This window comes from Furipterus horrens, unplaced genomic scaffold (genome assembly GCF_987537825.1).
Source record: "Furipterus horrens unplaced genomic scaffold, mFurHor1.1.pri manual_scaffold_1, whole genome shotgun sequence".
Taxonomy (NCBI): Eukaryota; Metazoa; Chordata; class Mammalia; order Chiroptera; family Furipteridae; genus Furipterus; species Furipterus horrens.
Genome location: NW_028327171.1, coordinates 218,129,065 through 218,154,823, shown reverse-complemented (window position 1 = coordinate 218,154,823; position 25,759 = coordinate 218,129,065). Strand labels below are relative to the sequence as shown.

At 63.6% G+C, this 25,759-nt stretch overlaps 1 protein-coding gene across 1 annotated transcript in view; it reads right to left on the bottom strand.

The window, feature by feature from the left end:
• The window catches only part of CROCC2 (ciliary rootlet coiled-coil, rootletin family member 2), a 47,979-nt gene extending 23,421 nt beyond the window's left edge, over positions 1–24,558 (bottom strand). The window contains exons 1-17 of the mRNA XM_090288533.1: positions 24,362–24,558; positions 15,018–15,168; positions 13,946–14,091; positions 12,042–12,127; positions 11,504–11,669; positions 10,678–10,766; positions 9,905–10,102; positions 8,816–8,912; positions 8,671–8,745; positions 8,364–8,570; positions 8,008–8,165; positions 6,365–6,526; positions 5,894–6,038; positions 5,466–5,603; positions 5,070–5,186; positions 1,693–1,782; positions 1,433–1,626 (exon numbers count right to left, since the gene is read on the bottom strand). Coding sequence (XP_090144659.1) covers positions 1,433–1,626; positions 1,693–1,782; positions 5,070–5,186; positions 5,466–5,603; positions 5,894–6,038; positions 6,365–6,526; positions 8,008–8,165; positions 8,364–8,570; positions 8,671–8,745; positions 8,816–8,912; positions 9,905–10,102; positions 10,678–10,766; positions 11,504–11,669; positions 12,042–12,127; positions 13,946–14,091; positions 15,018–15,168; positions 24,362–24,439 — 2,297 coding nt within the window. The 5' untranslated portion in view covers positions 24,440–24,558. The remainder of the gene's footprint in view (positions 1–1,432; positions 1,627–1,692; positions 1,783–5,069; positions 5,187–5,465; positions 5,604–5,893; positions 6,039–6,364; positions 6,527–8,007; positions 8,166–8,363; positions 8,571–8,670; positions 8,746–8,815; positions 8,913–9,904; positions 10,103–10,677; positions 10,767–11,503; positions 11,670–12,041; positions 12,128–13,945; positions 14,092–15,017; positions 15,169–24,361) is intronic.
• Between the last annotated feature and the right edge of the window lie 1,201 nt (positions 24,559–25,759).

Below are 25,759 nucleotides of genomic sequence, written 5' to 3'. Positions count from 1 at the left end.
ATGCCCAACACGAATACCCACGCGAACACAGAAGCAGCCAGGGGCAGCCCCACGCGAGCCAGCGGGTCAGGGCCCGCCATGGGCCTGTGCAGTCCTGCTAAGTCTCCTGCACACCGCTGTCACCTTTGCAGGGGGTCAGGCACGTCCACACCTTCCAGGGCACCTGGTATCTGCAGAGCCCAAAAGCTTCGCTTCTGATTCCCCGGTCCCTTGTCCAGTCCCCACTCGGGCAGCACCCACGCGCTCCTGCCTGCCTCTGCCTGGGGCCCTCCCGCACGCAGCAGGCTGACCGTGGAGGAAGCTGTTCATCCCAGAGCTCTGGGAGCTCCAAAAACAGCGGCCAGGCCATCCGGGCCATTGAGATGAACATGCACCGTGGGTGCCAGACAGACGTGGTTTCAGGACAAGTCCTGAGCAGCCCTGTCACCAGTTCAGCCTGGTCACCCTGAAATGCTGCTGGGCAGCCGTGACTCTGCGCAGGGGTCCTGGGCCCGGCGGTCAGGGCTGAGCCACGGCAGGGTCCCAGGTTCCCGAAGCCCCCGGCTAGGGCCCATGATCCCGCAGCAGAAGCTAGGGAGAGGGGAAGGGCCTCTACCCTGCTCCCCAGCACAGCGGGGCCTGGGGGGTGGGCAGTGTCCCGGGACCCCCCTGCACCTGATAGCCCACAGCAGCCTTAGTTAGGGGTTCCGCTTGGACTTCCCGCAAGCTTTTGTTATGAGGAGAAGATGTTCAGGAGCCCTTTTGGAGTTCCAGGAGGACGTCTTTCCCACAGAAACACTTAGATGTTCCGAGAAGGGCCTATAGGCCCAGAAAGCCACCTGCTTGTGAATGCCCAGAGGCTGCGGGACCAGCGCGGCTCGCCGGGCAGCAGCCGGCAGGGCACCCCGGCGTGGCCTCCAGTGCCATTCCACGTCTCCTGGGAGTGGTCACTGGAGCTCACTCTGCCTGCACGCTCAGCCTTGTGGTTCCCTGGGGCGGGGGCGTCCTCCCCCACAATCCGAGCCCTGTGACTCCTAGGCCTGGTTCAGGGACATGAAGTAGCTCAGGATGGTTAACAGCAGCAGCTCTTGGGGCTCATGCAGAAGGGGCGCTTGGCGTCCTCTGTGGGGAGCTGGGAGCAGCCACTGGCAATCTGGACCCTCTAACTCCTCAGGTCGAGCAGCACTGCGGGGCCAGGCAGGTCACAGGGGCGCCTGGATGCAGCTCTGCCCGAAGCCACGCATGCCCTGAACTTCTCAGATCCATGAGCAAGACATCCCATGTCTTCCTTCTGCAAGTTGCTGCCTGGCCAGTGCGGCCACCTCTCCTAGGACAGTGACCCCAGGGCTCTCACTGGATCCACCTCTTCTAGTTGTCCCCCCCCCCCACAGCCTCCCTGCCCCCACTACCCTGCAGGCTCGGAGGGCAAAGCCGTGCAGAGGGCCCCGGGTACCTGAGCCCAGCTGCCTCCTCAGCCGTGACCTGGCACTGCCTCTCCAGGGCCTCCTGCTTGGCCAGCAGCTGGGCTCGCTCCTCAGCCAGGGCCTCCTTCTCCTGCAGGGCCCTCTGGAGAATGTCCACGTGGGCCTCATGGTCCCGCAGGCTGCGGACCAGCTGCTCCTCCAGGGCCTGCTTCTCGCCTGCGACCTGGAGGAGGGGGCAGGGGGACACGGAGGAAGAGGGGGCGGAGAGCGGGTATGAGGCTCGGGGCACCTGGGAGTGCTCGTGGCTGTCACAGTAGGGGGCCTCCACGCCTGTGACCACGGGGCGCAGGGACTGTGCCGAGCATGCCCGGCTGCCAGCCTGTATGGCAGCGCTGGGAGGACACCGGGGTCCGGGTGCAGGGGACATTGCATGGAGGTGGCGGGAGAAGCTGGGAGAGTACCAGAGTGCCGCAGGCTGACACGGTCACCAAGGACATCACAGAAGTCTGACAAGAGACACCATGGAGCTGAATCAGGCCCCGGGAGCTGCCAAGCCAGCTGGGACTGAAGGAGCCAAGACCCCGGAGAGAAGGGACAAGAGGAGCAAGCCTGCCATCCGGTGTCTCGTCCCTCTTCAGAGCATGCGCTGATTTAAACCTTCTGGCTGAGAAACTCGTAAGCCGAGGCCAGTTTTTGGCAGTATGATGGCCTCAGGGGTCCAGGAAGTCAAATTCAGAGCCACCGAGGTGGAGGAAGGGCCCTGCTGAGCTCCCACATCTCCGGCTGCATTCATGGAGGGGCTCCACCCAGGAGTCGGGGCGGCTCAGAGCAGACCAGCCCTCACCACGGACCATGCCGATTGCCTCCCCCTCCCTCCTGCCAGAACCAAACGGAAATCTCTCTGACGAATAGCGTTCATCAGATCACTGGGCATATCAGGCGATCAGATCGTGTGGAAAAAACCACACGTAAGACTATCAGACAAACCCAGACACCCCTTGGCTCCTTAGTGTTCTCAGCCACAGACTCCAAAATAGCTGTGATTAAATGTTTGAGGAGGTGCTTGACAAGATGTAGCATTTCACCACTGAACTAGAAACTAAATATAAAGCATATAATTTAAAAATACAATGTTTTAATGACACATTAGACAGACTAGAAGACTAATAATCTGGAAAACAGACAAAAGAGTGTATTCAGACTGAATCACAAAGGGAAAAAGGTAGGAAAATACAGAAAAGAGTGGAACAGACACGTAGGACAAGGCCCAACACGTGTGTAATTAGAGTCTAAGAGGGTGAGGAGAGGGAACATTTGAACAGATACTGGATGGGAATTTTGCAAATCTAATAAAAGACATCAAGCCACAGATTTTGAATGAGCTGTAATACCCTAAAAACGTTAATACAAAGAAAATATCACACTAAGTTTCTGAATACCAAAATAAAGGAAAATATCTTTAAAAATCAGAAGGGGCAAAATAACCCACAGACACTTAAACGAGCAACAGTAAGACTGACATCTGACTTCCCAACAGCAACAGTGAGAGTCGGAGGACAGTGGAATGAACCCATCAAAACAGTGAAAGAGCAGAATGGACGTCCTAACATTCTATACCCAGCAAAAGTATCCTTCAAACATAAAGCCCGGAACTTTCTGCTCCGATAATGGCGCGTCCTTGAAGACCAACCCTCCCACCGAGAGCAGCTAGAGAACGTGCCCAATATCCCGCCAGCCGGGACCGAGGCCGCCAAGGGGCCCAGGGCCTCGGGAGCAGGACGGGCCAGCGCGCAGCTGCAGGCACAGCCACGTCGGAACGGGGCGGTCCGCGCAGCCTGGCGTCTGGGACAGAGACTGAACTCATTCCTGAGGTTTCTCTCACAAAGGGCACTCCAGGCCCAAGTCACCTCACTGGTGAATTCTACCAACGTTTAGAAGGAAATAGCACCAATTTCGAAACACTCCCAGGACACGGAGGAGGAGGCAACACCTCCCAACTCACTTTAGGAGGCCCTGATTCCAAACCTGACAAAAACACGACGAGAAACTAAAATTACAGACCGATGATACTCATGAATATACATGCAAAAATCCTTCAAAAATAGCTTAAAATTTAATTGAAAAATTTATAAAATACCCATTAACTTATAACCAAGGGGGGTTTATCTCCGGTTATGCAAGGTTGGGTTAACATTAAAACATAAATCAATATAATTCACCATATTCACAGAATGAGAATAATGATATGATCATATTAGGAGACACAGAAAAAAATGTTTAACAGCATTCAACACCCATTCATGATTAAAATAAAAAACACTTCTCAGCAGAGTAGGAATCAAAGGCGACATTTTCAATCAGATAAGGGACATCTATCAAATGCCTGCAGATAACATCTCACTGGAAGGTGAACCTGAATTCTTTCCTGCGTTGGGATTGGTGGACGGACAGACACTCACCATTTCTTGTCAACTCGTGCTCTGGCCTTCAGCCAATGCGTTAAGGGGAGAAGAAATGACGGCACCGAGACCGTAAAAAAGGTAAAGCCGTTGTTATTCCCAGCTAACGTGAAAATGTGCTCGACACCACTCGCCATCAGGGAAACGCAGACGGAACCACAGTGTGACCCCCACGCGTGGAATCACGAACAAGTACGAGTGGACGCTGCCCAGGCCTGCCCAGGCCTCCACGCTGCTGGCAGCTGGGAGACTGATGGACTCGCTTTGGAAAACGGCGTGGCAGCTTCTTACCGAGTTCGGTGCACACCTGCCCAATGACTCCACAATGTCCCTCCTGTTCTCTCTCAAGAGCAATGAGACACACAGGGGTTCAGAACAGTCTCGTCCATTACAGCCCCAAACCAGAAACACCCGAACGCACGGCCGCAGGTGAGCGGGCGCACGGATGGGGTTCGTTCTCGTGAGGCAGTGTGGTGGGCGGTGGAAGAGGACACGTTCTTGATTCGCCTGATGGCCTGGGTGGCGCTCGCAGACATTGAAAGGGGTAAGCAGGACACAAAGACGTCCATACTGCGACTAACGCAGGGGACCCCAGAGCAGAGGCTGCGGGCCTGCCGAGCAGGGGGAGCAGATCTGCACTTGGGTCTCGGGGCGGCTACAGAGGCACACACCGTTGTCAACCCTCTGCACTGCACACCGCGCACTGAACATGACACTGCCGTTGAGTGCAGGGCAGGACAGGCCGCGCCGACGCCCATCGGTGACGGGGCCACGGAGCCGGAATGCCCCTGGGGGCCCAGAAAATGGCACAGCTCCTTCGTGTGACTCCCCCCAAGGGTGGAGCATGTTGATGGGAGAGGAGGACTCAGCGAGTGAGTGGATATGTGGGTCAAGCAGGGAGGCCCTGCCCCCGAGGGTGGGGATCCCTGGGCCTCTGACTCCAGTGGGGGCAGAACCCAGCCCCTGGGTACCGGGAACTGCACTACACAGAGGGCCTTCTTTGCACACCTGCCCCCCGTCCTCTGCCGCCCACTGCGGGGCAAGGCCGGGCAGCACTGCAGTTGGAGAGCACTGGCACCGGCGTCCTGAGCCAGCGCGGCCCGTCGAGGTGGCCTGTGACCTGCCCACACTGCAGAGAGGAAGGGGAGGCCCTGTGGCGGGGGGCGGGGGTGGGGTGCGGAGCCAGGAAGCCCTGCAGAACCCTCACCTGGTCCACCTGCCCCTCCAGCTGCTCCAGCTGCTGCTCAGCCCGCACTAGCCGCTCCCGGGCACCTGCCCGTTCCTGCCTCAGCATCCACTCCTGCTCCCGCAGCTGGCCCTGCTCCTGTAGCAGCGGCCCGGGTGGGGGCAGGAGGGGCAGCGTCCAGGCCACGCCCTGTGCCTCCGTGCCCCCATGGGCTGACCACGCCTCCCCGCAGCCCCAGCAGGTGTGGCCTTCCCTCCTGCAGGCCAGGCCAGTCTGGCTCCCTGTCCCTATGTGGGCCCCCTTTCCCCAAAACCTGTGCTCAGTCCAGGAACAGGGGAAAAGGTGGCTTCTGGGCTCAGACACCGGAGCTGGGACTGAGTCCCACAGCCACCTGGGTCCTGGCCTCACCTGCAGGACTTGATGGGTCAGGGCGCCTTTATCCTGAGCCAGACCCTCCATCAGGGCAGCCATCTTGGCCAGGGCGTCCCTCTGCTGCGTCCCCTCTGACTTCAGTCGGGTCACAAGCAACTCCAGGTCAGCATTGCTGGACTCGGCCTAAGGTGGGGGGGTGGTAGCGGTCACCCTGAGGGGGACGCCAGAAGGGACTTTCAGGTTCATGGGCAGAGCCTTCTCCCAGGCAGAGCTGCTGGTGCCGGGGAGTGAGCCCCCCATCGTGGAGGTATGCAAGCTGGAGGTCTGGGTGGGATGGGGGAGAAGGCCCGCGGAGGGCGCCTCGGGGTAGATGGCAGTCCACCAGGTACTAAGGCTGCAGCCAGGAGAGGTGACAGGTGCCTGGTGGCAGGGAGGCACGTGGGCGGTGGGAGGAGGAGGGCCCGAGGGCATACCCGGGCCAGGGCGCCTCGCAGGGCCTCCCTCTCGCTCTCCAGACCGTCCCGCTGCAGCTGGGCTGTGGACAGCGCCTCCCGGGCCGACACCAGCTCCTTCTCCAGCCCCGAGGCCTTCTCCTCCAGCTGCTCCAGACGCCCTTGACTGAGGCCCCAAAGCAGAGGCAGAGGGCGTGAAGGGGGGTCAGGGCCCAGTGGGCAGGGTGGCACCCGCAACTCCCTCCAAGCCCAGGGAGCCCCAAAGGAGCCCGGGGTCCCCCTGGAGGCCTGGACTCGGTGAGTCCGCAGGGAGGCACCCAAACCAGGACGCTGCTTCCCGGCTGGGGGTTGGGTTCTCTGTCCACGCCTCCGTGGACCCCCCCGGGTGGGGTGTGTGCGCAGAGGCCTGGGGCGCCCCCTCTCCCCGGCCTGGGTGGTGGGTTTTCTGAGGGCGGCACTGGGCAGATGCTGGGTGGGTGTCGGGGTGCTGGCCCGGCCTCAGGCGCACGGCCCTGCCCAGCCCACCTGGTCCGCAGCTCCTCCTCCTGCTGCACCCAGAGCCGGACGCGCCTCTGCAGCTCAGCGTCCTCCAGCCTCCGCTTGTCCAGCTGGCCCCTCAGCTCCTCCACCTGCACCTGCAGAGCCTTCTTCTCTCTGGGTGCAGGGGAGACCGAGGGTGGGCACCTCCGGGGGCAGGGCAGGTGGGCGCCAGGCATGGGGCACTGGGGCCGGAGCTCAGGGAGGTGTGGGCAGGGGCGCGGCAGACCTGGACACCTCCGCCCCAGGCCGGCCTGCAAGGTGGGGTGGCCAACGGGCGGGTCCCTCCCAGTGGCCCTGTGGGGTCCTTAAGTCAGGAAGGCCACCACTCCTGCGGTGCCCGTGCCCAGCCCTCGGCCACCCGTGGGCCAGCGCAGTCAGCGCCGGTAGAACTTGCTGGGAGGAAGGACATGTCCCCACCAGTGCCCTCCCCAGCGCACACCCGCTAGTCCTGTTCGCCTGTCCTGACAGGGCTCAGACCCAGTTCCCTGTGTGCAGCCGAGCTCGGCGCTGGCCCGCTCACGGTCCTTGCTGCATGTCACCCCCCAGCCAGGGACCCGAACATCAGCGACAGCCTCGGGGACGCTGGCCCCTGAGGCCCCGGCCCCAAATGCCCCTTGAATCTGGTCCTCCCCCCCTCAGGCCTGCCCACCTGTCCCCAGGACGCTGCCAGACTGGCCCTTCCGGCCACAGGAGTCCCTGCTGACGGCTCCCCCAGGGCCCCTGGCAAGATGGTGGGGTCCCTGCCGCCTCGCCTGCACACAGTGCTCCCCCATCTCTCTCCTGTCTCCCCGACAAGGCCCTTCCCGCCCCCCAGGGGAGCCTGTGGTCCCTGTGGTCCCCTGCCCGGGCCAGGATGCCAACCCTCTGCTGTCGCCTTGCCCCGCCCGGGACGCCTCTCAAGGCAGGACGGGACTAACTTCCCCTTGGACCTCCTGTCAGGTCACCCAGTCCAGACATCGGGGTGAGCAAGGGGTCTGCTCCCACCACCCCCGTCCTGCAGGAGGCTGTCCTGAGCGCCCCCTGACCCCCAGTCCTAGGCTGGCTCCCACGTCCGGCTCCGGCAGTGGGTGGATTTGGGAAGCCCCCTGAGCCTCTCCCTCAGGACTGTAAGTCTTAGGGGAGGCCTGTCCCACGCCCACTCCCACTAACCCCACACAAGTGTCCAGAGAGCTTTGATGCCGATGGCACCGTGGCCACACAGGAGGGCACGCGGGCCACCCCAGTGGGCGGCAGGGAGGGGGATGGGGACCGTAAGCGCCATTTCTGAAGGATGGAGAAGCCCCCGAGGAGTCCTGGGGGCCACGGAGGAGGGAGCCACAGCCCGATCCAGGAAGCGGCGTGGACAGATGGTGGGCACAGGGAGAGGGGTACAGGGAGGCTGGGGGGCTGCGGCCGAGGGGCTGGGAGCTGAGTCCTGGGCGGATGCGGCCCAGCCAGGCCCAGACGAGGGGAATGGGGTTGATGCTGACGGGATGAAGGGCCTTGGAGGGGCCACAGCAGGGGGCGGGGGCCACGGCAGGCGGCCTCCCTGGAGCAGTTTCTGTCTGGGACGGCCCGCGGTGCCCGCCCGCCCCGCCCTGCCCTCCAAAACCCACCTTCCCAGGAGCTCGCGGGCTGCCCTGCAGCGCTGCGCCTCCAGCCGCTGCCCCTCCAGCCTGTCCAGGAGGCCCCGGCGCTCCCGCTGCCCCTGCGACAGCCGCTCCCGGAGCCCGGCCGCCACCGCCCGGGAGGACGCCAGCTGCCCACACAGCTCCTGCTCCAGGGTGCGGAGTGACGTGAGCCGCCTCTGGCCCGGGCAGGCCTTTGACCGCAGAGCCCAGGGGAAAGGACGCGCCACGGACGGAGCCCCCTCCTGGGGCCGTGGGCTCAGGGGCAGGCCCTGAGGCAGCACCGTGGCCCCTGGGGTTCACGCGCCCACGGGGACCAGGACACAGCTTTGTGGGCTGCTCACCCGCTCCTGCCGCCGCCGCCTCCCGATGGCGGCCTGCACAGCCTGCAGCGCGGGGTCCAGGGCGGCCGGGGAGGGGGCCCGCGGTGGGGACGCACCCCAGTGAGGGGACGAGGTGTGTGGGGGGCTCCTCCGTTGACCCGGCGCCTCCTCCCCGTCAGTGCTGCTGCTCTGTGCCAGCACCGGGCACCCCAAGTCCGCCTGGGCCACCTTCACGGGGCAAGGAGAGCGCTCAAAGCCATGCCCAACGGGGACCCTCCAGGTCGTCCCAGGGGTCCACTGGAGCCCCCAGGGTGGGGACTGCCTGCACCTCTGTGATGATGTTCAAAACGCGCTGCAGGGACTCCACTGGGTCCTCCACGTCGCCCGCCGCCCGCCGGGACTCCTGTGTGGGGCAGAGCCCTCAGCAAGGCGCAGACGCCCGCCCCAGCCGCCACTGCCCCCGCCCCACGCACCAGTCTCTCAACATCCGCCCTGAGGGAGGAGATGGCTCTGTCCTTCTTCGAGTTCTGCTCCGTGAGCTTCTCCACCAGCAGCGTCTGCTTGGATAGTCTGCAGAAAAGCCGGGGGGCAGGGGCCCGAGGGGTCAGTGTAGGGTGCAAGCCCAGGGGTCCTGAAGACACCCTGGCTGGATCCAGACTCTGGGCGGCAGGCACTGGCCACATCCGTCTCTGTGGGCCTCAGTCCTGGTCTGAGCAGATGCCTTTCCCCTACTCTAGAACCTTTCATGGCTCCCACGGTCTTGGGAGTAAATGCAGACCCCAGTCGCCATGCGGACCCTGACTCAGCTCTCCCACCTCAGGGCCGGTGGCTTCTGAGGCCCCGCCTGTCCTCGGGTCGCGGCAGGTGCAAGGCTCACCCTGGGCCACCCACCTCCGCCACCACACACCTAACAGCGAGTGATGCCATGGTCGTCCCGTCCTTCCCAGGACTCCCTTCTTCTCAAAGACCGCGGGCTCCACTGTGGCATCTCGGTCCCCCTTCCCATAGCCCCCGAGGGCTCTGCTAGGCCCTGGGCACCGCCCCTGCAGGCCCCAGCCCGTTAGCCTGACAGGGTGTCCATGGCTCCGTGAGCCCCGGGCGCCTGGGCACTGTGGGGTCATGCCCTGTGGCCTTCGGTGGGGCGCTACCTCCCTGTTTTCCGCTGAAAGAAACAGACTCAGAGCCGGGGTCTGTGTGCAGAACCTCCCGCGCTTCCTCTCCCGGCCCGGCTGCTGCTTAAACAGTTGCTTCCAAAGTAAGCGCCTGTCCCGGAAGATGTGCCTTTAGACCTGAAAACTCCACTTCTGGAAGCCAGTCATGAGGACAGTCCCCGTGTGTCCACTGCAGTGTCCATGGGGGCCCTCCAAGTTGGGGTGCTCTAACTCGGTCACCCAGGGCTGGTTAAGGAGTTTGGGTCCATCTGCCCATGGGAACGTCACAGGGCCCAGTGCTGGCATGACAGCTGCCCAGCACTCAGAACCCCAGCTGCCAGGCAGACAGGAGGGAGCGTGGGGTGCACCCCCTCCAATCTCCGCTGCGCAGTCACCGGCTCGGGGTCCCACCTGGCCTGCAGCGCCAGCTTCTCTGCATCCCAGCAGCCCTGCAGGTGCAGCGTCTCCCGCACCTGGTCCCGCAGCTGCCGCTCCAGGGCGCTGGCCGCGCTGCTGGCCGACAGCCGCAGGTTGGTGTCGAGGTCCAGGCAGGCCACGTGCAGGCGCCGGGCTGTCCTGGCTGCGTCGGCGCGCATGTTGGCAAGACCCCTGGGGACAGGGCAGCACCCCAGCTGAGCCTCGGGACCAGCCATGGGCTCAGGGCCCCGGAGGTGCCACGCTGGCTGGGCGGGGCAGGGTCTGGTCACGTGGGTCCTGCTCTTGGCCTTCGGCAGACCCCTCACCCCACCCTCAGGAGAGGCCCCACCCCATGCTGCCGACTGTTCCCACGTCACAGCTGGGAGGGCTGAGTGGGCGCTGGGCATGGCTGCAGGGGGCGCGGGCCCTCTGGGACAGCTTCCTCATGTGCCAACGGGGTCCTGACAGGTGCTCAGTCACCCAGGACAGAGCCTACAGGTGCCTGGCAAGGACCAGAGGGACTGGGAGCTGCCCCCCGAGGCTCCGCCCTTGTCTCACCTCTGCCCTGCACCCTTGCCTCCCCCACTCCATCCAGACTGCCCTCCAGCCCCCGCCGCACTTCCACAGGGCCCCCGAGGCCCTGCAGGGCTGAGGGTGGGGCCTGGGAGCCAGACGGCTGCGCCCAGGGGAGAGCCCGCAAGGCCCCACACCCAGGCCACCAGACGTGCCTTCTCCCCTGACCCCTGAGGGGCGGCGGGACGGCTCACCTCTCGGTGGCTGACCGTAGCTCAGCCAGCGCTGCTCGGAGCGAGGTCACCTGTCTCCACAGGAGGAGGACGTCCCGGGGCTGCCGGGTCTGGGAGGAGAGGACCTGGGGGTGAGGAGCCCTGCGGCCCTTCTGTCCCCACCGACTGCTCCTCAGCGGCCACCTGGGCCCGGCCTCACCCCCTGCTCCGTCCTGTACCCACCTCCCACCCCTGTCACTGGGCTTATCCTCCACAATGATGCACCTCTGTGCCCCCTGCCGCCAGGACCTGAGGAGGTGACCCCCACTAGGGCGGGAGGCACTTCTGCACCCCCAGGCCCCTGGCCCAGCCCCAGCTGGGGAACAGGTTCTGCCCTTCTCCAGGACGAGGCCAGCTCTTCCTCCCGATGGGCTCCGGAGACATCCAGGGGTGTGGCCTGGCCCTGGGGTGCTCTGACCTCCTGAAAGGCTGAGGATTTCAGAAAACTGACCAGACAAGCCTTCGGGCCGGGGATAGGGACACTGTGGCCCTCTGCCCAGGAGGCGGGCCTCCCGAGATCTCCTGCTGGCTGGGGAGCAGGTGCGCCCGCCAGAGCCAGGACTCCGGCCGGTCCCGACTTCCAGATCTGGCCTCACGGTCCCGCCCCTTCTCTCAGTGGGGGGAAGGGGGTCTCCCCACCCTGGGGTCCCCTGTGGCCACGCCACGTGGGGGATGTGGTGAGGCAGGAGGCCGGTGCCACAGCGGCACCGAGCTCCCCTCTGTCCTGGTCCCTGCTGTGCTACCCCAGCCCCAGCGGCCGCGGCACCGGGCAGGTACCCCCACCAGTGGGCGGGGGCAGAGGGAGCACCTGTCTCTGGGTCCGGCGCTGAGCCTCCCGCAGCTCCAGCTCGGCCCGCAGGCGGAGCACGCTGCCCGTCGCCCTGGCCAGCTCCTGGGCCAGCCTGTCGTTGGCCTTCCTCATGTGCTCCAGCTGCTCCCTGAGGAGAGTGTTCACCTGGGAGAGGCCGGTGCTCCTGGACGGGCGGGAGTGACAGTGGCGTGGCGTGGCGTGGCCGGTGGCTCGGCTTCCGGGAGCTCTGAGACCCAGCCACGGACCTCCTGGGCCCAGCCGGCACCAGCTCAGTGTGCCCCGGGACACCCCTGGGAGACAGGCCAGGGAGCCCCTCATGGCCTGTAGGGTGCACCCACGCCAAGGCCAGGCAGGTTTGGTGCCCCCGCCCCACCTGCTCTGCCCCTTCCTTCCCCTGTCTGCTCCCCTCTCCCCCCGCCCCCCAAAGCCTGTAGCTGATCTGACTGAGAGCCACTTTGGGGGAGGATGGCCGACAGCCCGGAGGCACAGCGGGGTCCGTCGCCTCTAGGGGTGATGCTGCGCCCCCCGGCCTCACCTCTGCTCCGCAGCCTCCACGCGGCCCAGCACCGCCTCCAGGTCCACGGTGTGCGCCAGCTCTGACCTCCGCAGCCGGGCCTGCAGCTGGAGGGGAGTGTCGGCCCAGCAGGTGGAAGACGGGGCTCCCCCAGGGCGTCCAGCAACCCCCAGGTCAGGTGGGGTCTGGGTCTGCAGAAGCTCAGGCCCCCCCCTCCCCATGATGGGTCAGGTGGGTGGGCATCCACACCTGGCCCCTGTGCCAGGTTTGTGGCCAACTTAGGAGGTGGGCTTGAGGGGCAGGACAGCCAGTTAGGGGCAGAGTAGGCTGGGGGTCACCCTCCATGAGAGTAAGAGTGGGGTGTCCCCCTCCAGCTGCCCCTCCTGCCTATGCTCACAACTCTGCCTTACCCAGCAGGTGGGCGGGGACCACACCCACGCGTGGGCCAGGCCTGCCCCAGAGTGGAGCAGATGTCTCTGAGGGGGAAAGGAGGTGCTGGCCCCCAAGATGTGCTGACTCAGAGCGCATTCTGGGGTATCGGTGGAGCAGACCCAGACTCTGAAGGCAGGCTGGTGGGGGGCTGAGAGGTAGGGAGGGCAAGAGAGCTGGAGGCCACACCTGTGTTGTGACGGGGGACAGGTATGTGGGGAGGTGTGTCCCCTCCTCAGCCACCAGCCAGGGAGAGAGGAGGGGCTCGAGGTCCCAGAGGACTCAGGAGCCAGGACAGGGGCTGCCACTGGTGTTGGGGACCCCAGGAAGCAGTCACACTGGCCGCTCTGAGCCGCCGCCCTCTGGGGAACTTGGGGGAGGCTTTGCCTCTGCTGGCGCCGCCCCAGGGAGCGGTGTGTGAGCTGCGGGCCTTGTGGGAGCGGGGCTGACTCATGAGAGCTGCCAACCTGTCTGCAGAATTCCTGCGGCATCTGTCCCCACCCTGCGCGGAGCCAGCGGCTGCCATGGGCCCCGGGAGCGCAGGCGAGCTAGCTGAGCGCCCTCTGGGCAGCCTGGCCCTGCCCCCCGGGGGAAGGACCCTCACCTCATGGCCCTGTCCCTGGCCATGAGCATGGGCGTCCCCATTGTAGGGGCAGAGGGACCCCGCCCTGGGCCCTCGGCACCTAGCACAGGCCACTGGTCACTGGTGGTGGTCTCAGTCCTGGGTGCCTCTGGCCCACCCTGAGCCTCTGTCTCCTCCTCTGGAAAGTGGGGCCATCTCTCCTGTCTCGTAGAGCGAGGAGGCTCTGAACCCCCTACACCGTGGGCTGAGCCCCCTCGCCCCGTCCTGCCTCAGAAGCAGACATGGGAAAGAGGCTCTGAGCAGTGTCTGCACCTCTCTGCCTCAGTTTCCTCACATGCACAGTGGGAGGCCCCCCACCCCACACTTGATGGCCACAGAGCCTCTTGCAGCAGCTTGCCGGGCGCCCTGGAAAGCGCAGAGGATGGAGGACCCTGGGCCCAGAGCCCCAGCGGTTCCCCAGCTGTCGGGAAGGGGTGGGGGCTGGGGACTGATTCCCCACAAGCTGGGACTGAGGGTGGGGCGGGGTCGAGTCCTCAGCCGGGTTCCTTCTGTTCGCCTCCCACCCACCTTGGGCAGGTGCTGGCCGAGCGCTGGTGCCAGGCTCCCCTGGGCTGGGTGCTGTGCCCACGGTCAGGGCCGAGAGGGCCGCCCCCGCAGGGCTCCTGGGCGGGCGGCGCCAGCCAATGCTTGTGCGGGGCTGTGAGCCCGAGGTGGCCCGGCGCCCGTCCTGCCCTCACCTGCCGCCTCCAGCCCCCACTTCCCCATTGTTCCCCGGTGTGGATGGCGTGGCTGACCCGCACCCTAAGACCTGCTGATGGTCCCACTGGTCTGACCGCCTGTCCCAACAGGTGCCACCTCACCCGAGGCCAGGCTGCCACCCTCTGGCCGGCCGCAGCCCACTGTGCGCACCTACCCGCTCGCTGACCACGTGGTACCTGCCGGCCAGCTCGTCCGGCTCGGCGCCCACCTGAGCCAGCAGGCCCTCCAGCCGGGTCAGCTCCTCCTGCAGAAGCTGACTCTCCTCCTGCACCTGGGCCACAGCCGCCGGTGCCCGCATCCCTGCAGGTGGGCGCGGGGTCAGCCTGGGGGCCCCTGCAGCCTGCACCCCGCCATACAGCACCCTGTCCCCGCGGTGGCGCTGTGGCTGGTCTGAGCCCGCCTCACGCTAAGGCCCAGCCTGTGCTCTCCGGTCAGTGGGCCTTCCTCTGCCTCCCGGCCGCATCCTCACCCAGTTACAGACCCATGCCCGGGCTGAACCCCAAGCCAATTATGGAGGAGTGGGGTGCCCCGCCCCGGGAAGCAGTGGGAACTGCTGATCCATGCTGCCCGGATCCCACCCCCGAGCAGTGAGCTGCCTCCGCAACCACACCTGGGCTTTCCCTTGCCTTGGTACACACAGCCAGGGGGTGGAACAGGCCCTCAGTACAGAAGGGGTCCGGGACCCACGCGTGGGGGTGTCGGACGGGCTTGGAGTTATGAGTGTGCTCTGGGGCCAGGCACCTGCGACTCGGTGGCCTCGGGGCAGGACCCTGGCTTCCAAGCCAGTTCCTCAGCGGCTTAGCATGACCGCGAGGAGGTGCCTGGAGGGGCCTGCAGGCCTGGGTGAGCAAAGCTTTTGGGGTGCAGATGGGGTGCTGATCAGTACCTGTGTTTGAGTATCAACCATAAGGTTTTTCACTGGTCTAATGAAAAACAAAGTGGGTAAAATCGAGACTGGCGGTCACAAGTGTGTCACAAACACAAATAAACTCAGGGCTGGCTTGGGAAGGTCCCCATGGCCTGGTGGTGAGGATGCTGTGGGTGTGGACACCTGGCCCCCAGGGCCACCCTGTGGGAAGGTGTTCTTCTGTGACCCTTCATACTGGCAGATAGCAGGCCAGCAGGGGACCGGTCAGGGGACAGTGGGGCTTGGCTCCCTGAAGCTGGACCCCAGCAGCTGGCTGGCCAGCTCCCCTGGTGCCTCCCCACCCCCCACCCCCTTTCACCTTGGGGTGGCTCCTCGCCCAGGCTGCCAGCCACAATCTCACGGATGCGGGCGGGCAGGGGGGTGGGCAAGGCCCTCCAGCCTTCCCCACGCACGGTCAGTGTCCGGTCTTCTCTGCTGGCCGTGGGACTCAGGACAGTGTCCTCCAGCTTCTGAAAAACACCCAGCCCGAGACACCTGGGCCTGTCAGGCCCCCAGATCGCTGCCAGGCACCCCATGTGGGCCCGGTAGAGTTGGGGGGTGGGAGGGGCTGACCACAGGGCTCCCCACAGCAGCAAAATGCCCCGGAGAGGACTGGGCAAGGCTGAGGTTGCCCAGGACGCATGCCTTGGTTCCCCCACCTGTACAGTGGGAGGTGCCCTGCCTGTCCAGGCGCCGCGTGCCACACCATGAGGAAGTATGGGGAAGGGCCTGTCCGAGAACACCTAGCTAGGTCCTCCCCATGCCTGGCCTTTGTCACTGTTCCCTCACACCTGAACCGCTGCAGGGACTCTGGGAGGCAGGTGCCTGTCCCCCCATCCCCCCACAGCAGACAGTCTGTTTCCCTGGGGGCCGTGGGGGAGGGGCAGGCGACTGGTGTCAGGACAGAGGCACCACCCCCGACCCCCTTTAGAACAAGACCTGCTGTGGGGACCCCTGTGTGCTCTGGGAGGGAGGGGAGTAGCTGACCTGCCTGGGAAGAGGTCGCAGCCTGGATGTGGGCAGGAAGTTTGGGTCCTGGGGGGGGGGGGGTCTCTGGCTGAGCTGACCCTTTGCCTTGGCCTGGAGACTTTTTGCTCCCCTGGAGGGCCTGGCCTGGGGTGCCCCCTTTTTTCTGGGCCTAATAGTGGTGCTGACTGTGGGGCGCACCATCAGGGGCCTGTGAACCGGGGTGGGGGCGGCAGCCATTTCAAACCAGCAGGAGACCTCCAGATGGGAGCAGGTGGGGCCAGATAAGGCCACCCAGGGGTAGGACAGGTCTCATTGCACGCCCTGCCACATTCAAGATGTCTGGTTTTAAGGCATTGAATTAAATATTAAAGGGTGACCGAATGATTCCCAAGGGTTGTGGGATGGATGTTCACTCCTAGTGACCCCAGGGTCACAAACCAGGGTCCTACTGTCAACCCCCACACGAGACCCAGGCTCAGCAAACTTGCCACCATGTGCCCAGATGCCTCCTCCCGGGGACTCCTCTCCTTGTGTCCCTCAGAGCCACAGTGGGCTCCCCCCACCCTCCTGCGGCCCAGGGTCCTGAGGAGTGACCACCATGCAGCCTCCTCCTTGCCTGTCCTCCTGGTCCCCTGACTGCTTCCCACGTCTCCCGGGACACCCGCTCCAGTCTGGACCCCAGCTGGGGTCTGGCCCTCACGTCCCCAGCTGCTGGGAGCAGAAGGCTTCCTGGTGGCCCCGGCTGACCCTGACTCTGCCCCTCCCTCCTGAGACCCCGGCCTGGGTGGGGTCTTCCACGCACATCCACCTCCCATACTCCCTGGTCCCCACTCTCCACCAGGGCTAGGCTGCCACTGTCACCTGACCGCAGCTCCTGTGCGGCACCTGGGGAGGCCCGCTCTGGTCCCCAGCAGCAACCCAGGACAGGCCACCCTGAACAGAGGCCGCGGTGGCAGCCCCGGCGCCGTACCCTGGGGCCCAGCCCCATGCGGCTGGAGCCTCGCTTTCCCCGAGTTTGAACTCAGTCGCCTTGGAGGTCTTGGGGAATCGCCCTCACTCCACGGCCCCCACAGGGCCCCTCCAGCCCGATCCCGCGTCTGGGTGGGCGTGAGCAGCCTCCGCTGGGGGGCGGGGGGACGCGCCTTCCACTGCTCGGAGCCAAGTCCACCGCCGCCCGGGTCTCCGCCTCGCCTGTCCTGAACGCGTGGTCTGCACCGGGGAAACTGAGGCCCAGAGAGGGCGGGAACCGCCGGGCCTGCGGGGACCGGCACGTCCAGGAAGCCTCCCGCCTAGGCCAGGAAGGCCTCTGCCCCGGCCTCCCGCCCGCCCCCCTCCGCTCCCCCGGGAGGCCGCGGCGCCACCCGTAACGGGAAAGCAGCAGCGCGGCCCGAACTTGACTCATTCCTGCGTGTACAGAGGGTCACTATTAGCCGAGGCGTCCCCAGAGGCGCGGGGCCTAATGGGTTCCAGCTGTGGCCGGGTGCCTGCGACGGGCCGCGGCCCAGCTGGAGCCAGGGGGGCGCGGTGGGGGCTGCGGGGAGGGGGCGCTGGGCTCCACGCCCCCGCCCCGCCCGGAAGTGAGGCCGCCCCGCCCCCGCTGAAACAGCGGAGGGGGGACTGAGGGCGGAGCGAGAAGGGGCGGTGACTGGGGCGGGGCGATGGCTGGGGGCGGGGCTGTGAGGGCGGTGATTGGGGCGGGGCGAGAAGGGGGCGGGGCCTCTGCGGGGGCGGGGCGGGGGCGGGGCTGGCTCCAGGGCCCTCCTGGCCTGTGCGGAACTTGGCACGGACCCCACCGCTGGCCACCCCTTCCTGGCCGGCGGGAGTCTGGCCCCGAGGCGCGCTTGGTCCCCACTTCGGCGGGTTGCCTTCTCCACTGGGCGGGCCAATCACTTCCCGGCCGGGTCCTGGAGGGTGGGCGCCCGCCGTGCGGGGCAGGGCACCGGTAGGCCTCCAGAAGCCCCCACGGGACCCTGGGTCGGCCGGAGGGGACGCCCGGGTGGACTTCCGTTTCCCCATGGACCCCGGACTCACGGTGGGGCCCGGCCAAGTCCTCCTCCACTAATCGACACAGCGAGGTCACAGCTCTGTGGGCACCCAGTGGCTGAGGACCCAGAGGGACACCCCAGCCTCAGAGGGGTCCGAGTGTGACCGGCGGGGCAGCCACCACCCGCCCCTCCATCGTGGCTGTGGAGGGCGAGCCGCCGCCCGGAGGAACGTGGGCTCCCCTGTCAACCCCACCCTGCGCCATCGCGGGGCTCCTGTAAAAGAACCGGGCTGAGGTCCCCGCTGCGCCCACTGGTGCCCTGCGGGGCCCTGCGTGGGTCACCTCCAGCAGCCTCCTTGCGTCCTCATCTGTGCAAATGTGGGGGGGAGTATCCCAGAGCAACACCCCCTTCAGCTTTATGGAAAATGGTGTGGGGTCTCTGGGACTCCCCCTGAGGACAAGAGGAGGCTGGGGAGCAGGCAGGTGGGCTTGTAGGTCAGACATGGAATCACACAGTCAGAGGGGCTTGACCTCCTCCCCTCGCTGGTGACCAGCATTGGGACCCCCTGATGGCTCCTCCCGAACCTCCAGGCTGCTGGGGCACAGGGAGAGACAGCTGATGGCCTGGACAGACTCGGAAAGGGACCCAGTGACTTACAGACAGGAAGATGAGGCTCCCTCACACCCAGACCCAACTTATGGCGACCCCTGTGTGGCCCCGGTGAGCCCAGTGGCAGGCCCTGGGAGAGGTGGCGTCCAGTGGATGCCCCGACTCAGCCCGGCCCGGGGAGCAGCAGTGTGGGGCCTGGGCCTTGGCGGGCGGGCGGGCCCAGCAGTGCCACCGCGTGGCTGCCAGGGGCGCTGCAGGAGGCTATGCCTACTGGGCTGCAGCAGGATGAGGCCGGTGCCGGCCCCATGGAGAGGGACCCCGTGTGAACGTGTCAGCACAGTGAGGCAGGACACTCGCCACGCAGGGGCTCTCAGCCAACGTTTTCATGTCCATTACCTTGACCCAAAAGAGCAGCTTCTCGCCTTCACTTTATGGGCGAGGAGGTTGGGGACTTGTTCAAGGTCATCCCCTCACAAGCGGCAGTGTTAGGACTGGGGTCCTGCCTGTGGGCCCCCAAACACCCTTGATGGCGGCTACAGAGCCAGCACCCTCCCAGTGGCCAGAGATTGGACCCAGCAGGCACGTTGGCCTCAGGTGTCATCGCCCGTGTGGCCTCCCTGGGCCCAGGCAGAGGCATGGGCAGCCTTGGGCCCCCGCGGGCCACCCTCTGCCTTTTCCTCCATCTCTGCCTGCTCAGCAGCATGCCCACAGGCCTCCCTGCATGCCCAGGTGGCAGCCCTGGTCCTCCCCAGGGGTGGGCACAGCTTGAGGAACACAGTTGGGGACAGGGCCTCCAGCCAGGTCCAGTTACCCTTCTGCAGCTTGGCTGCTGCGGGGGTGCCAGGCTGGGTGGCCGCCTGCCAGGCTCCGTTGCCTCAGGAGAAAGAGCCTCTCTGTGTCTGGGTAACACCTGGCCCCGCCACGCTGGGCCTTGGCACTGCTCTGTTCAGATCTGTCGTTGAGATCTGGAGTCCTGGGGCAGCAGGGTCATGCTTCTTATGGGGGGCACTTTGGTGCTCAGCTAATAGTGAAGGAGAGATCTGGGCCAGGCCTTGACACAGGCCCTGGGGACGAGGGAGACAAGTTCTCATTCATCTTGTCCGCCCCCCTCCCCAATCCCACCCCAGCGCCCAGTGACGCTTGGCACACAATGGGCTCAGACGGGTCACTACACGAATGACTGGAAACACAGCCTAGGGTATGCAACACCAACTGCCAAATGACTCATTTCCGGGATGCTGGGAAGGCAACAGCCCTGCTGATCACATTTGCTCCTGTGTTGCCAGCACCACGCAGGCTTCCTGGAGGAGGTGGCGGCAGAGTTGGACCTTGAAGGATAAGCAAGAACTCAACAGCCAGAGAAGGTGGTACGGTAGGGAGTTAAAGAAGCGGCTACAGAAGACGAGACCTTCATCCGTTTACTCTTGTAAGATTACAAGCTCAGGTTCTTCAGGGGCGAAGTGTTACCATAGCAGCTAACTACCCACGGCAGCAGAGGCATGGTCAGTGCCCAGGTGGAGGGGACATTAGGAGCAAGGTGGCAGGGTGGGTCTCCAAGGTCTGCACACATGCAGGCTGTCATGGGTGGGGCCAGGCCGCCAGCGGTGCACACGGAAGGAAATGCATGGCGATCTCTACCTCACACTGTACACAAAGATCAGCTCCGTTGGGTTTCAGATTTCAGTGTGAAAGTAAGACAACGTGGACTTTAAAAGGAAAGAGGAGAACATGGCTGTGGCCTTGGACCAGGCCGTGTGCCTCGTAAACAGCGCCCAGAAGCACCGCCATGAGGGGGACCACTGGTGAGTTGTGCTGCATTGAAACACAAGCTTCTGCTCGTTGGAAGCGGCCATGACACGCGGAAAAGGCCGCCCACAGAAGATGCTTGCGAAACGTGTCTTCAGAACGGACTCGTTTCCGGTTCATACAGCCCTGTTCAAACCAGTGATGGAAGGGAAGGCACCACAACAGAAAAACAGATGGACAAAACCTTAGAGCAGACACTTCACCAAAGACATCCAAGGGCCAGTAAACAAAGGGACGCGTACTCAACGTCACTCGCCATCAGGAAATGATAAGTAAACCCACAACGTAAACCCGGGACAGTCACCCAACAGCTACGTGGGAAGATGGGAGGCCACGCCGTGTGCTGGCCAGGGTGTGCAGCAACCAGCCCCCGGCTCACGGGGGCCCGGATGGACGTCCAGGTGGCAGCGTCCGCCCAACCTGCACACAGGTGACCCAGGACCCGTGTCTGCACCCCGGGGCGGATCCCCAACAGAGGTGCGTGAACACAGCACCCAAAGGTGTCCCGGGACAGACTTCCGGCCAAGATGGAGGTCTGGACAGATATGTTACATGTCCCTCCACAACTAGGAAGGGACACAACTACCTCAAAACTAGAGACGACCAGGAGTTGCAGAAAATTGAGCTGCGTGGAAGTCCAGCAAACAAAGATATAAAGAAGAAATACTCACCCAGACAGGTAGGAGGGGCAGACCCGGGGTGGAGAGGACATGGTGTGGTGGCGGCAGCAATGGCAGCGGCAGGCCAACGGAAAGCACAGTCACGTGTTTTAAAAAGTCAAGAGGGACACCTGGGGAGCGCTCCCACCACCAGATCAGACCGCGCAGCTCACAGTCCCAGTGCCAGGGAAAATAAGGCCTCATTGCTTCTGACTGTGCAGACCAGTGGGGGTTGGGGCAGAGGAAGAAACTGCTGGTCTCTCAGCAGAGTCCACTTGTTTAAAGGGCCCCCACAGTCCGAGAATGTCTGCAGACCCACCCACTCTGGCAGCAACGGCCAGGGCAGCAGCTAGAGAGGCGCCAGTCCCATACAAAGTGGGTGAAGTGCCTGGAAAAGGGGCATCGTTTCCTCTCAGACCCCTCCCCCACATTAGCTCCACAACGTGGTGAAATGGGTCACCCTGTACTGACAAATCCCTAAGGCTCTGCCCCTTACAACTTAATAGGTGTGACAGCTCTACCTGGGATGCGGAGGCAAACAAACACAGGAGCCTGTGAAGATGAGGAGACAGAGAAGTATGGCCCAAAAGGGGGAATGGATCAAGGTTCCAGTGGGAGAACTAAGCGACAAGGAGATAGCTAACCTAACAGATGCAGACTTCAAAACACTGGTGATAAAGGTGCTCACAGACTTGACAGATATGCTTGAGTATGGCAAACGCATAAGAGAAGACATGAAGGCTATGCTAAATGAAATGAAGGAAAATCCACACCAAATCAATGGTGAAGGGAAGGAAAATGGAGTTCAAATCAATGATTTGGGAGATAAGGTAGAAATAAACAGTCAACCAGTACAGAATGAGGAAACAAGAATTGAAAAAAATGAGGAGAGGCTTAGAAACCTCTGGGACAACTTTAAATGTGCCAACATCTGAACCATATGGGAGCCAGAAGGAGAAGAGGAAGAGAGAGAAATAGAAAGCTTATGTGAAAAAATAATAAAGAAAAACTCCCTAAATTTGGAGAAGGAAATAGAGATATAAGTCCAGGAAGCACAGAGAGTCCCAAAGAAACTAGACCCAGAAAGGACCACACCAATACACATCATGATTAAAATGCCAAAGGTGAAAGATAAAGAGAGAATCCTCAGAGCAGCAAGAGAAAAGCAGAGTTACCTACAAAGGGGTGCCTATAAGACTATCAGGGGCTTTCTCAAAAGAAACTTTGCAGGCACGAAGGGACTGGCAAGCAGTATTCAATGTGGTGAAAAGCAAGGACCTACAACCAGGATGACTCTATCCAGCAAAGCTATCATTTAAAATGGAAGGGCAGATGAAGTGCTTCCCAGACAAGGTGAAGCTAAAGGAGCTCATCATCACCAAGTCATTATTATATGAAATGTCAAAGGGACTTACTTAAGAAAAAGAAGATCAACACTATGAACATTAAAATGACAACGAACTCACAACTATCAACAACTGAATTTAAAGAATAAAAACAAAAACAAACTAAGCAAACAACAAGAATAGAAGCAGAATCATAGGTATGGGGATCATTTGCAGGGTTATCAGCTGAGAGGGGGAAAGAGGGAGAAATGGGGAAACGGTGTAGGGACTGAGAAGCATAACTGGTTGGTACAAAATAGACGAGGAAGTTAAGAATAACATAGGAAAGGGTGAAGCCAAAGAACTTATGTGCACGACCCATGGACGTGAACTAAGGGGGGTGGGACTGCTGGAGGGAAGGGGGTACTGGGCAGAGGGGAGCAAAGGGGAAAGATTGGGACAGCTGTAACAGTGTAATGAATAAAATATACTTAAAAAAACAGAAAGGCGCCTGGGAGGTCCATGGCTAAGCTCTGTGTAACGGGCCCGGCTGGACCGCACTGCAGCGGCTGTGAACGTTAAGCTGGATGGAGAGCGTGGAGGACCAGGCAGCAGCGGGCACAAAGGCCACGGCCGCGCCTGCTTTCATTTTGCTCAAGTTCTAAACAGGCCAGATGAGTCCCCGCCAGGGCTCCTGGCGTCTAACGAGGCTCTAGCGGGTGCGGGGGCCAGAGGCGGAAGTGGGCGCAGAGGACGGGACGACAGCTCAGGCTGGGGGCGGGCGCGGGCGTCGTGGGCTTCTCCAGGGGGAGCAGGCTCAGGCCCGGTCACACGTGAGGCCCCACCCTTCAGCCCCCCCCCCCCCGTGTGCAGGAACCTCAGTTTCCCCGTTTGTCACCCTGCTGCTCCCCGTGGACAGGCCTGTCCGGGCCCCCACCTGTGGCGCCTGCTCACACGGTGCACCGGCCCCGCAGTGGCCATCACCGCAGTGTGCATCACAGGTATTGGCTGGGCGGACAGGGCAGGACGACACGGCCCCACACTCGTGCCCACTGCCGATGTCCACCCCACTCTGTGCGTCTCCCACACACCAGCCTGCACCCTGGCAGCTTGCTTCCCGCCTCGAGCCTCAAGGTCCCCGAGTCCAGAGGGGATGAGGGAAACCTCAGGGCTGGCAGGGCTCCCCGGGACACCAGCCGGAAGTCTCAGAAACTCCTTAAGCCTTCCCTCCCGTGCTGCGCCTGCCCACCATTGGTCAGCCCCCGCCAGGCCCTCAGGGAGCTGAGACCCACCCAGGGCCACAGCTTGTCTTGTGTCTCCCAGCTCAGTACCCTCGTCCCCCGGGGCCCCTGTGTGTGCACGCATGTGCATGTGCACGTGTGTGGTGACTTTACCGTGCCAGCGCATTGTGTGCACCGACTGCGGGCAGGTGCTCTTCCCCTTGGGGACCTGCCTTTCCCATGGGGCACGTCCCTCCCACAGGCAGTTCCCAGGTTCCTTCACTGGGACCCCTGGGGTCAATGGGGTGGTGGGACCCCTGGGGTCAATGGGGTGGTGGTGGGACCTCGGGTCTGAGCAGCAGGGGTGGAGGGGAGTGGGTGTGGGGGTAGTTCCCAGTCATTGTTGATGCTGCTGTTATGCAGGTGAAGCCAAGGAAGTCAGAACCAGCGCTGGCGGGCCCGGCTCAGTGGACTGAGCGCCGGCCTGTGAACTGAAAGGTCACCGGTTCGATTCCCGGTCAGGGCACAGGCCTGGGTGGGGGGACGGGTCCCCAGCTGGGCGTGTGCAGGAGGCAACTGACCAATGTAGCTCTCACATATGGATCTCTCTCCCTCTTTCTCCCTCCCTTCCCTCTCTCTAAAAGTAAATAAATTAATTAAAAAGGAAGAAAGTGACAACTAGAACCTCTGGAGCTCACAGGTATTGGGGACGGCCCCACGCATCCACCCATGGGCAGAGGGGAAAGCCCCCCTGGGGAAGGACTGGAGGCTCCCACACTTTGCCACAAAGAGAGAAGGGAACTGGATCCAGAACATCACCGGAGGGTCTGCGGCTCTTCCCCCGCCCCGTGCAGGCTGCCAGCCTGCGGCTCAGTGCAGGGGCTCCCCAGCGGACTCAGGCTTCTGGCCCCTTCCAGGTCAGTCTGCACCCGTGGGTGTGCGCGTGCATGCCACGCACCACGCGCCTGTGCTGGCTGTGTGAGTGAGCTCAGTGAGCCGGGGAGGTGTGGCCTCTGCAGGGTCCCTTCCCTCTCAAGGAGCCCTTGGAGCTTGCTTCTAGGAGGGTGCTGGGGGGCAGCCGCCCACTGACCTGGATCACGGCCTCCAGCCCCAGCGGGGGCCGCTCCGCCGCGTCCCTGTTGCCAGGCTCGCTGGAGGCAGAACTCATGGCAGCTGGAGCGCGAGCCCCGGGAGAAAGCTGGGCTCTGGCTGAGGTGTCTCCTCCTGGCACACTGGACGGGGCTCCTTCAGCTCTGGGCCCCACACGTGTGCAGCGCCTGCTGCCCCCTCTGGGTCGGGACTGTATGGACAACTGAGCGTTAGGCGTTGCTGTGGCAACCGCAACACTGAAGGCTGGGTTTCCTTGGAAACAGGAGTGCAAGCTTTATTGCCATGGGGACCAAGGAACGCTGTTGTCTGGAGACGTGGAGACGCCTGGGTGCCACTGTCCCCTGGAGACCGACCGCAGCAGGGTGGGGCTGGCCTTTCCCCGACCCCCGGCCACCACAGACCCCCTTGGGCCGCGGCCGGGGGGAGTCGTGCGCCTGGGGGCCCCACACCAGTGGGGGTGGTGGGCACACCGCCAGCTGCTCCCATTGGAGAATCAAATAGCCTTTCCCCCCAGCTTTGGAAAAGCACCGGTGTTCTACCGTGTGCAGGCGTGTGGCAGGTGAGTAAACTGAGGCTTGGGGAGGGGAAGCCACCTGCCTAAGGACCAAAGGAGGCCTTGTCTCCCTCACCTTGCTCTTGGTCACGCCTTCCAGAGCCCCGTGTCCCTGAAAGGAGGCTGCTCCGCGGTCACTGTGCCTCGGACGTGCCAGACGAGGGCCATTTCGGCTCATTCACCTGCACCTTGCCAGGGTCACGGGAAGGGTCAGCAGGGCCAGTTCTCCCAGCCTGTCCCTCCCAGCCAGGCCAGCGTCCCCCATGCATCTCCCCTCAGGCCCTGTCCCCGCTGGGCTGATGCCAACAGGAGCCCCTCTTGGGAAGGGGCAGCCCTGGAGGGGGCCCTGTAATCGGAGTGACTGTCCCTCTGATGAGAGGAGGCCACTTGGGGCCCTGGGGAGGGGGCGTGTCCCTCTGAGGCCACCCAGGGAGGATGGACACTTGTTGTGGGGTACACCCGTCCCCAGTGCTGCTGGGAGGGGGGCCATCGGGGCCACATCCTCAGACCGAAGTCCACCGGAGGGGCCCCTGTGCTCTGTCCTCCTGAGGTCCTCAGGGTCCTGGGTCCCCCGCCCCTTCATGAGAAGACAGTCACAGGGCACCCCGTGCAAGACAGGCCAGGCCCTTGGAGCCCCACTGCTGGCGTGGGGTTTCTTGGATGCTTCCCGGGGGCGAAGGCCTAGCCAGTCCTTCTGAGCCTGGCCCCTCCGGACTAGCAGTGACTTTCAGCTCCTGAGGTCACAAGGCAGAGCCCAGGGGACTCACATCATGGCTGGGGCACCTCCCTGGCTCCCAAGGTCGCCTGTAGCACCCCCGAATCCTA